Source organism: Ovis canadensis, chromosome X, assembly GCF_042477335.2.
Source record: "Ovis canadensis isolate MfBH-ARS-UI-01 breed Bighorn chromosome X, ARS-UI_OviCan_v2, whole genome shotgun sequence".
Taxonomy (NCBI): Eukaryota; Metazoa; Chordata; class Mammalia; order Artiodactyla; family Bovidae; genus Ovis; species Ovis canadensis.
In genome coordinates, this window is record NC_091727.1 from 117233766 (window position 1) to 117245541 (window position 11776).

General features: G+C 45.6%; 1 protein-coding gene across 1 annotated transcript; it reads right to left on the minus strand.

Moving 5' to 3' along the window:
- Positions 1 to 1504: 1504 nt before the first annotated feature.
- PGRMC1 (progesterone receptor membrane component 1) lies at positions 1505 to 10416 on the minus strand. Its single transcript, XM_070290866.1, has 3 exons — positions 9296 to 10416; positions 5473 to 5628; positions 1505 to 2799 (listed from the first exon to the last, which is right to left on the minus strand). Exons 1-3 carry the CDS (start codon positions 9618 to 9620, stop codon positions 2696 to 2698), a joined length of 585 nt encoding a protein of 194 aa, XP_070146967.1. The 5' UTR covers positions 9621 to 10416; the 3' UTR covers positions 1505 to 2695.
- Between the last annotated feature and the right edge of the window lie 1360 nt (positions 10417 to 11776).

The following is an 11776-nucleotide window of genomic DNA, read 5'->3' on the forward strand; positions in this document are numbered from 1 at the left end:
ACTGAGCACACACACACACACACACACACACACAACTGAGCACACACACACACACACACACAACTGAGCACACACACACACACACACACTTCAGGCCTTGGTAAAAGTGTAGGAGTTACCCAATTTCTGAAAACATGTGTGGGTGTGGGATGGGGAGTCCAGTTACAGATGTGAGGGGCTTCAGTGATCAGTCTTTGATCCTGAAAGAATTAACTGTATTTTCACACGAAATGTACAGCAAATTTCTTCTAAATATCTGTAACAAAGGCGGACTGTACCTTAGAGGGCAACTGGGCACTTTAGAGCTTCTTTTTGTTGAACGAGCTCTTTCTGAAACAGCAAAGGCTATTTTTGCTCATTCTGGATTGAGGGTTTGCATGAAGTGTGGCCCTCTGAGGTAAGGTGAACATGACATTGTGTAGAGAAGCCACAGAGATGCTGCAAGCACATAGCAAATGCTGCTTCTGACCCTCAGATGTTGGGACTGAGAAGACGGTGTCTAGGCAGGGATTGGAGAAAGCAGGGGAGGAGGATACAGCTGTTCACCTGGCCCCCTCCCTGGCTGGCATGGCTGGTGCCATGGCTGTAACCACCACTCCCTCATCTTCTCAAATAGTGCCTTTTACATAATATAGCTTACAACTGTGTGAGCTGGATTTAAGTTTCTACAGGAAAGGCCTGCCTGATAGTAATATCCCTTTACCTGTAATCAATACAATGTTTAGTTCTGAAGGGGGGGGGATTCCGACTATCTGGGGCTGAAGCTTTTAACCAGGCTCTGGATGTTTTCCACCTGGCATCAGACAAACCTGTTTGAGTAAAAGGAGTAGCCTAATCTCAGGCTGCGACGGTGGCCCAGTTTTTCTCTCCCTCCCGTTCCCCCAAAGCATACGGCCTAACAGGTTGCTTGGCACAAAACAGGCAGCTCAAATATTTGTTGGATGAAAACTAATGCGGGAAAAGGACACATTTTAAAACAACAAAAACAGGCAATATGGTTTGAGAACATAAAAGCTGGAAAGCTCTGAGCCCTCTCTGGTTCAGGGAGTACCTCCCTTGTAAGAAGAGTCTGTCAATTTTCACATGAAAATGGCGAAACACTAACCTTCAGAGTAATAGGTTGTTTGTTTATACAACCGACTGCATATGTAAGTCTCATATCCTTCTGTTGGCATGAAGTGAATCAACTTGTGACCATAAGGTTCCTGAACACGTTCCTAATCTGATGATACTTAAAGCAAAAACAAAACCTGCCTTGGCACTCAGTAAGTCTTCACTAGAGTTACTCCTTAGGAAACTTGCTATAGAATTCAAGGCAGAAGTCTGCCTCTGAGTTTATTAAATTCTGACTTAAAAAAGTAAATTCGATTCACCATTTTAACAGGATAAGCTGGTACTTGGTTTTTGGTCTCTATGAAGTTGTACCCCTTTCCTTGTCTCTTTTGGAAGACAAAAAACACAGATTAAGGTTTAAAAGAAATAAGGCAATCAATCCACCACACTATACTGGGTAAAACCATTTTATTAACTGACCAAAGCACTTTTTGTTTTCCGATTTGAGGTAAAACAATTAAACACAGTTCACAAGAAAATACAATGACTATTCAACTACAATTACAAGAGTTTGAAACCTCACTATTTATTCATATAATACTTTTACAAATTCATACAACTGTACAGTCTACTTAAGCTAAGTTTATTGTTAACCAAGACCAATATCAAAGACCAAGACACTTGACTACAACTCTTGCAGTGGCTATAGTTTTGTAACAACAGAAGCATAACTGTTAGGTTATGTATACACTTTAAAAACCACTTGGCCAGGAATGTGTATGGTTTCCTCATTCTTCAGGGGTGTGTGTGAAGGCTCTTAGAGAGCAATCTGCTCCTGTCCTACACGGCCTCCTTGCATGTCCAATCATGTGAAATAACCAAGAACACAGGGATGGGGAAAATAGTCCTACAATCTTATTCATGTATTTTTGGTTTTTAGGCAAGCCAGCTGATTTTCACCAAAGCTTACTTTGGAATGTTGAGATCCTATTTTCAGCCTCATTGGAGATTACTGTTAAGTGAGGGCGTCTGAGTGTTCCAAAGAGCACAGGACAATGATGCTGTCCCCAAACAGAGAAAGTAGGTTACCTGTGGTTGAGTCTAGCTTTGACATTTCATTTTGTACTGGACCGCTCTCTCTAATCAATACCAAAGCCTTTGGAACACCGCAGATTTGCTTTAGAGGTAGAGAAAACAGAAATCATGCAGTTAGGTCAACTGAGAAATAAAGGATTTTCTATCTTTGGAGAATATCATGACTCAGAGTCCATTCTTTGTTTCTTGACGCTTGAAGGACTTCACACATTTAACGTTTAAACCTGTTTGGGGGGAATACCCATGTTTTACCCGTCTCTCAGGAAACACAAGTTCCAATTCAGCCTGCACTGACTACAAATAGAAGAAAAACCGTAATAAAGTTTGTCTTACAGCACTGCAGTTCACTTTCTGGATTTGTGACAAACATATCATGCATTCTAAGACAGAGTTAGCTTTATCAGTGTCACTAGTGATGTTAATTTAAAAAATGTACAGCAAGTTCAAAACTTTTCTAAATATTGAAATCACCATGTTTCAAAGACAGACTGGAATGTTACAAATGATTCTGCAAAATACAAAAATAGATATGCTTCCGCTGAAGGCCTTAATCATTCTTCCGAGTGCTCTCATCTTTTGGCTCCTCCTCGTCTGAGTACACGGTGGGCTCCTCCCCTTCCTTCAGCAGTTTGCCCACATGATGGTACTTGACTGGAAGAAAAGAAGATGATACAACTGGTCATTCTCACGCTTTGGAGAAAACCACTACCATATTTCGTTTGAAAGCACTTACCAGAGGCCTACAAGCAACACAAAAACATGTTGGGCTTCTTGAAGGCAGTTTATACCACAGTCCCAGCCAAGTCCCAGGGAGGTAGTTTTGTTCAGCAGACAGAAGTATAGAATGCGGAGTGATGCCTGACAATGTGTGTGCACGGTAATGTCAAAGTGGGTTGTTTGTGTGGGGGAATGTTCAGCAGAGCAAGGGCTTGGTATGAGTTAGTTGGAAGGGTTGCAGGACACTTTGTAGGAGAAAGATATGCTTTGGAAGATATGTAGGACTTGGGGATGGAGGGGTTTCCACAAAGTGCCAACGCCACATACAAAGGCATGCAGGTGAGACCAAACATATCTGGGGAGCAATAAAGGGACTGAGTTGGCAGGAGGAGGCTGGGAGCAGCGCCAGCCTAACAGGGTGGGGAGATCTTATGAAAGGTGGAAAGGCAGCCTGAGGAGTCTAAACTTATCCCACAGATGGCAAAGGGCACCACAAGTGTACAGCAAAGGAACGACAAGGTAAAATAGTGCTGTGGTAACAACGGTTTCACTGTGTATAGAGGGCAGGGCAGATTAGTCAGGAGAGTCCAGGGACAGGGTGACTAGGAGGCCAGCGGGCAGATCCCCATGGGGAGAAACGAGAGGCAGGAGGAAGGCGGTGTCCATGGGGCTGAAAAGGGAAGGATATGAGACGCGTTAACAGCAACTGGAAACAGGAGTTAAGGAAGTGAACACTGGAGACTCCGTGGACCGAAATGGGGGCTTTGTGACCAGAGCCTGACAACAGGGACTGGAAAAGGACGATTAGTGTTGGCAAGATGCAGGTCTCTGTAAACGTTTGAGACAGAAGGTTCAGTGGAATGGTGAGGGCAGAAACTACACTGTAGAGAGCAAGGAGGGATGGAACAGTGGTTAGGGGCGGCCACGATTACTAGATGCTTGTCTGAAAGTGAGAGGAAGGAATGGTAATAGTCTCAGGATAAAGGGGAGAGCAGGAGACAGAATTTTTCCTCAACTGGGGGAAAAAAAGCCAGATGTGGTTAAAGGCAGTAGAAAAGGAAACAGGAGAACACTGGAGACTTGGGAGAATGCAGGTTTAAGAGGGCAACCAGAATGTGAGAGACTCGAGGAGGGACGGAGTCAGCAGATGACCACCATATCGGCTGTATTATTGGGCCAAGTTAGGGTAGGGTTAATTATCACAGTGTCAGAGGTCAAGAGAACTCCTCTTCTGAATATGGGTAGGAATTAAAGGAGTAACCAACCTGTTTAATCAGGTAACTGGAGCTACTTTGCTGTGAAATAATAGTCAGGGACAATTAGAATTTGCCTATTTGAACATATTATAAAGGTCCCTAGGGTGTTTGTGACTGTGTAAGACAAATAAAAGCTGGGTGGCACCTGAGAAGCCTGCCTTAAGGAGGAACCATGCCAGTTTTGAGTGTAGTTCAAGTGTCACGACAGTATTTGGGACCAGCCTTAGTTTAAGGGGTTGGGAGAACCGCAGTTTTTTACCCCACTGATGAAGTTAAGTCCTATAAAATAGAGCTTTGTAAATTATGAATTACAACTCATTGGTTTCATATAGAACAATCTATTGTTACAAAGGCATCCTGAAGATGCAAAAAATGAGGGACGGTTAGATAGCTGTATTATGTTTTCAGAGTACAAAGACTTGCCTCTGGACTTGAAAGTTACACTTAGTCAGCTTGGGATCCAAACTCTAAAGGTAGAGTTATACCTGGCTAATTATTAATAGAGAACTCTCTCTGAGGTCAGCATTACTCTCAAAACAGTTCAATTTAGCAAAAAAAAAAAATTATAGAGAACAGTAAATAGAAAATGACATTTACAATGAAAAATGACCCTCAAGGAAATGGTCACTGTCTTAACATACTGTTTCAAAGCTTGGAAAGATTATTCTTCAAATTCTTAGCAGTGAAATATTGCTAAAGTGATCATTAAACAATTGGGTTGGACAAAAGCCAATTTCCCAATTCTTCGATCTGAACTTGACCTCCATCCTTACTTCTCCCCAAAGCCCTTGGTCCATAGCATAAGCCAGGAAACAAGTGTCTCCTTTCTGCTTTCTTTTTAAAAAATGTAGACACCATTGTTGCTGGGCAGATTATAAGCATCATTTGTAGATGAGGCCTACAGTTAGGCTCAGTTAGATTCAAAGAGAAGTTGTTTTGTACAATACAAGTCTCTCATTCTTTAACAGCAATGTGGGCTGCTTTTAAACAGCAAGTTCTACAAGTAAGGGCTTATGAAAATCCTTCTGTAGCCAAGATGGCCGCTCTCATTTCCCCTGCACACCAAATCCTAGTGGGAAAATCTATGCAAACCTCAGAAATTTCAAAAACAGAAACCCAGGTTTCCACAGAGAACTAGCTAGATATTGGGATGCAGTCATGGCAAGTGACTCAGCACTGCTACAATTACTTCAAGCCATGAACTTGATCTGTCCAAGATTCAGGAGCCTATCAAAATGCTCCACAGTTGCAGGCTGCTTAGTAATAACTATCGTACTGCTGTGAATCCCATTATTGGTAGAAATCTGACCCTGGCAAAAAAAAAAAAAAAAAAAAAAAAAAAACCACTTACAAGTGAACTGAGAGTCCCAGTCACTCAGGGTCTCCTGCTGGGCAGGAGTGAGGTCAGAAAGGTCATCGTACTCATCCTTCAGTGCTTCCTTATCCAGGCAAAAGGTGGCAAGGCCTCTGGATGCATCTCTTCCGGCAAAGACTCCATACGGCCCCTCTTTAAAAACAAAACCAAACCAAAGACCAATTGTCTATTAGACAGTCAATTTCTCTGTGGCTCACACACAGGAAATGGCTTCCTTACCAATGAGCATGGAGAGCCCATTTTTGAATACTGAATTCCATTTGGAAACCGTAAGTGATTGATGTGGATCCTTTGCTCATTACCTAGTGAATACTCAAAGACCTGTTGTCATTAAACTTTTAAACACTAAATCAAAATATAATAAAACTAAATAATAAATAAACTAATATAATAAAACTAAATCAAAATGCTTTACTGTAGCATTCATTTCTTGTGATTGCAAATAGCTAATACAAAAGCCATAAATGATTACCTCCTAGGGGAAGGGTGTTAGTAGGGAATGATCCAAGATATAGTTCATGGGTCAGAATTCAACTTCTGGACATTGAACCTAGAACCTGGCTCTGTTCTAGGGACTAGGGTTGCACCAGTGAAAGTTATGGTTTCTGAAGATAAGAAACGTGCGTGCATGCTAAGCCACTGAGTCGTGTCCAACTCTGTGTGACCCTATGGACTGCAGCTTGCCAGGCTCCTCTGTCCATGGAATTTTCCAGGCAAGTATACTGGAGTGTGTTGTCATGCCCTCCTTCAGGAAATCTTCCTGACCCAGGGATTGAACCCACATCTCTTATGCCTCCTGCATTGGCAGGTGGGTTCTTTACCACTAACGCCACCTGGGAAGATAAGAAACACTACAGTGTAAATAGAAACATTTCACACATGTTCCCTGGTGGCTCAGAGGTTAAAGTGTCTGCCTGCAATGCGGGAGACCTGGGTTTGATCCCTGGGTCGGGAAGTTCCCCTGGAGAAGGAAATGGCAACCCACTCCAGTATTCTTGCCTGGAGAATCCCAAGGACAGAGGAGCCTGGTGGGCTTCAGTTCACGGGGTCACAAAGAGTTGGACGCGACTGAGGGACTTCACTTCATGCTGATACAATTTAATGAGCCAAGAGTATCTCATAGAGATCTTTGGTTGTGAGACTAGACTGTGTTGAACATTAATGTATGGTCTCTGCAGGAGAAATCATTTTATGAGTATCAGTGGTTTAGAAATCTATCCACAGGTTACATAATCTTCACTGTCAGTAAAGAAGGCATGGAATCAGGTCTGTCAGCTGTTTGGGTGGGTTTGAAGACTCTGAAAATTCTATAAAATATCTGACTGCCATTATACATAATGATACTAAATTTTTGTCTAAGAGAACAGTGAATCCTTCTGTATGTACTTCAAGTGGATTTTTCGACTTATTTAAATATTGCACCAGTAAATGAAAAGAATCCAGTGTACTTTAAACAATGTGTTGTTTCCCCAAAGGTAGACCAAGCAGCAAGTCAGATATGAAGAAGTTTGCAGGTAACTACCATACCAAGTATGAAAACAGATCATATTTCAATATGGCCTGGCCACCTGAAACCTCAATCCACTAGGGCACTTTTATTTTTACAAATTAGACGAAATGTATGATCAACTTTTAAAGGCACATAAGATTCTGAAGAAAAATGGTTGTTTTTCATCACCATTACATACTACCATTTCCACTAGAGAAGGTAAACAGGTCAAGTGGATGGGTTTGGACCTCACCATTTTAGAAATTATGGTTACGGAATACTGAAAACACTCTGAGGGGAGCATTAAAAATCTTTGGAGAATATATACATTATCCACCAGAATGTATAATCACTTGAATGTAAGCTCCATGAGCAGAGATGTAGGCCTGTTTTGTTCACTACTATATTCCTAGCATCCATAAACGTGCCATCCATACAACATCACTAAAAATAATGAATCATTTTGAGGAATCCTTTATAACACAAAGTGTAATTTCCACGGGATATTACAGATTCATGGACTCATGCAGGTAGAGACTGAGATCTCACAATGGGCCATCTTTATCACTTTAAAGAGGGACAACTAAGGCCTAGAGAGAACAAGGCTTTGCCCTAGGTCACACAGGTGGTGAATGATCCAACAAGGCAGAGAACCCAGGCTGCCTGACTCCCAGTTTCAAGCTCTGTACACAGGCCTACATTCCTCTCAATGACTTTGCAAACTACAATCATACGATGAAGCTCCAGGCACGTTTCAACTGCTTTATGGGGTGGCTTGGTCGTAACAGGTATCTACACGATTATGTTTACTGATAAAGCCTTTAGGTGCGCCACTGTAAATGACAAATAATATAGGTATGGTTTTCAAATTAAGGAAAAACTGTGGCGTGGGAGAGTGCTTTAATACATCTGATGTTGATGAGTTGGAGGGGGAGAGTAAAACCAACCAGGAGTGGGAATGAAGGCAGATTGCTGCCTTCTTCACTCTCCCTCCTCTCCCTGAACCCGCTGATTTTATACGCATCCATACTGGAGGAGCTAAAACCCCTTCCTCCTCTGATCCAAACATGCTGTAAAGCAGAACTTTCCCAACCTGGAGACTCCTCGAATTTGCCTGGGGGTGGGCGTGTTAAAATGTAGATTTCTGGATCACCCCTTTCCCCCACTCTTGGGGTAGATTAGGCCGGGAATCTGTATTGTACCTCAAGTGCATCAGGTGATTCTGATCTGCAACCAAGCCTGGAAAAGCCTCATTTCTAAGACCCTACCAAGCCTGTCCCTCTCCAACAGCTCCTCAGTCAACCAGCCCTCATTTCCCCTCTGGTTGGCTTTTCCACGAAATCCCCACACCCAGCAGCCTTCGTAGCCCTACCCCTTTTGTTTCTCAGGATCCTCCCACTTCTCCCTCCCTCCATTTTTTTTTTTTTTTTTTTTGGGCTTCTAGTTTCTTCTCTCCTGCTATGGAGTGTAATACTGTATTACCTTCTGGTCTTGCCACATTCCTATCGACCGCTACATTCAGCCTTCTACATTCAGCTCCCTTCCCCCTATGGAGCCTCCCCTGTTCACCTCCCAGCTTTCCCCGTCTGCCACACACATACCAAACACATGCCATTCACATACCTGACACATGCCACATTGCTAGCGCACGCGTGCGCACGCACACACACAAGCCTGACATGCCGCATACGCATCACACAGAGCGGACACACATCACTCACTGCCACGCACAGTGCTCCAACCTGCTGCTAATCTCGTTTCCCATTTCCTTTTCCCACATCTCCCCATTCCTCATGGCTACTCCTGGCGTCATCGGCCTTCCCGGCCCCTCCAAGGCTGGACCTCCCGACCCTCTCTCGCCCTCCCTCCCATTATGTTTCCCTCGGGACATTCTCATTTCCTTTCCCCAGCCCGACATCATCCCCTCCTTCCAGGAACCCTCGAACCCGATACCTTCCAAACTCCCCCAACATTGCGCTCTGCTGTGCCACCCCCCCCACCTTCCGCCTTCCTGACTGACGATCTCACCCCCTCATCCACCCCCAGCTTAAGCATTTCAGTTTTCTTCCTCCACCCCACGCCGGGGTCGGCTGTGCGGACCGGGAATCTGCGATCCCACTGGCTCGCAGCCTTTCCAGGGTGCCGCTGGCCTCCTGCCCGCCCGGGGAGCCTCCCTGCCCCGCCCTCCCAGGCCTGGACACCATTCCAGCCCCTCCCCGGGCGCCCCGCTCCCTCCTCGCGTCTCCAGGACCCAGCCCGGTGCCGGGGCCCCTTCTTTTGTCTTTGCGGCCCCCCGGCCAGCCGCCGTACCAGGCCCGTAGAACTTGCGGCCTTTCGTTACGTCGAACACCTTGCCGTTGATGGCCATGAGTATTCGCGGGTCCTGTACGCCGTCGAAGCGCCGCAGCTCGGCAGGGGTGAAGTCGCGCCGCTTAAGGCGGGGCAGCGGGGGCGGCTCATCGTCGTCGCTGTCGCTGGCCGCCGGCTGGTCCCCGCGCACGATCTTGTAGAGCAGAAAGATGCAGAGGCCAAGGAGCAGCAGGTTGAGCGGAGACGTGAAAATCTCATGCAGCAGCCCGCCGCTCTCGAGCTCGCTCGTGTCTCCGCCAGTCGCCGCCACATCCTCGGCAGCCATGATCGCTGGAGCAAAGGTTGGGCCGGGACAGGCAGGGATCCGGAACTTGCTTTCTCCTCCCTCTCCGCGAGCTACTGGAGCGCGGGGCCCGGCTGACCAAGACTAGCCAGCGGAGGAGGTGGAGCCAGGCGGGGCGGAGACGGAGGCGGACGGGCGGGGCCTTTCAGCCCCGCCTCCCCGCGGCCGCCGAGGCTCCCGCGCGACTCAGTCAGGCCCCGCCCAGCTCAGGCCCCCCACCTTGCCTCTGTTTGGTGGTGGCTCCCCTCCCCCAGCAGGATCCTACCTCCTCCGCCGCGGGGATTGCGGAACACACCCCTCAGCAATACCTGCAGGGCCTGCTTGCAGCCTCACGCCATCCCCACGCCAGCCTCTAGCCAACTGCGACGCATCACGCAGCCCTCCTCCTTACCCCTAGTTGTTCATCGCACACCTACCAGCTTGGCTTTGCTAGGCTCTGTGTAAGGTCCCCTCAGCCACCTGATGCGAACCAAACACTAACTCCATTTCTCCTGCTTTAAGCTTCTCCCAGCCTTCCATTCAGAAGACTCACCTTTCCGCGGCCAACCCTCGGAATCACGAGGCTCTCTTAGGAAACAGGAAACTGACTCCTTAAACTCCTTTCCCACCCTAGAGACTCAGACTAACCATTTTCACCTCGCTCCCCTTGGCGGCCTTTCTCCAATCCTCCTACCAGATGCTGTGGAGCAGACACCCCTCTGGATAGATCAAATCAGTGCCTAGGCCTCATCTGATAACTCCCTCAGTGTCTGGTGAAACAGATCAGATCGTTTGATTTGCTTTGGGTTCGTTTTTGGAACACCAAATCCTTTTTGCAATCACTGATTTGCTCAATCCCAGGGCATCAGCGGGCAATACTCTGTTGCGCTTTTTTTGGTTGTTGTTATTGTTTGCTTGTTTTGGTTTTTTGGCTCAGAATAATGACCAAAGTTTCTTTGTTTGGCAGTGTTCTTCTATTTGAAGTTGGTTGAGCTATCCTTGGCAGTCACAATAACCCTGTGCTAGAGCCCAGATGAGGGTGGGAGTTTGGAAGGATCCTAGATTTGGGCCGTTGTTTCCTTGGTATTTCATCCGGCCTTTGATGTGCTAACCGGCTGCACAGGAGCAGCCTCATGGAGGAAGCACTGTCTGTACCCTTCAGAGTCTTAATGTGGCTGTCCTCTTTATGGTGGCAGGGGGAGGGGAGCGGAAGAAAGGGTAGAGAGAAGGGGAAAAAATAATTAAAGCCAAGCCATGTACACATCTGCAACCCAGAGCAGTACTTTTCCATCAAGAGTTCTGTTTGCTGGCACAAAATTTACTCCCCCTCCCAACACGCAGGAGACTGGAGAGATTTGGCTTCTTACCTCAGAATTCTAAAAATTTCTGGCACAAACTGCTTCCATCCCTGCGCCCACCCCCCCCCATCTTCTTAAATCATTTGTGTGTGTGCTCAGCCGCTCAGTCTTGTCCCACTCTTCCTGACCCCATGGTCTGTAGCCCACCAGGCTCTTCTGTCCATGGAATTTTCCAGGCAAGAATCCTGGAGTGGGTTGCCATTTCCTTCTCCATAAATCATGCAAAAGTGAATATGAATTGAACAATCTTTAAGTCAGGCCCACACACTTTTATTCACAGATCTAAATTTAGGATTAGCTGAAATGGCCTTTCCAGATCTTATGTCAAACCTCTTCAATTTAATCAGGGAAAGCAGGCTCAAACTGGGGGCACTGGGCTGTAGTTAGAATCAGATTGACTTTTAAAACAAAACAAAACAAAACAAAAATCTGTGTATGGCCAAGACAGTAAAAAAAAAAAAAAAGTTGTGAAAAATATTTACATTTGCGACTAATATGACAGACAAAAGATTCATATCTTTTAAGAGTTCATTTTGATTGACGAGAAAACCATAAGAGACTAGTTAGTGAATGGGCAAAAATCAAAATAGAGTTCACAGAAGAAGGAATACCAGTGGTTATTAAGCATATGAAAAATGTTCAGTCTCAACAGCAATGACAAATGAAGATAACTCTCTCACCTACTACTTTCCTACAGAAAGGATAAAAGAAAAAAAAAAAGTGGGGGCCAGGGGTTATATACAATATTGATCAGAGACACTTGTACACTGCTGGGGAGAGTAGAAATTGGTATAACCTTTG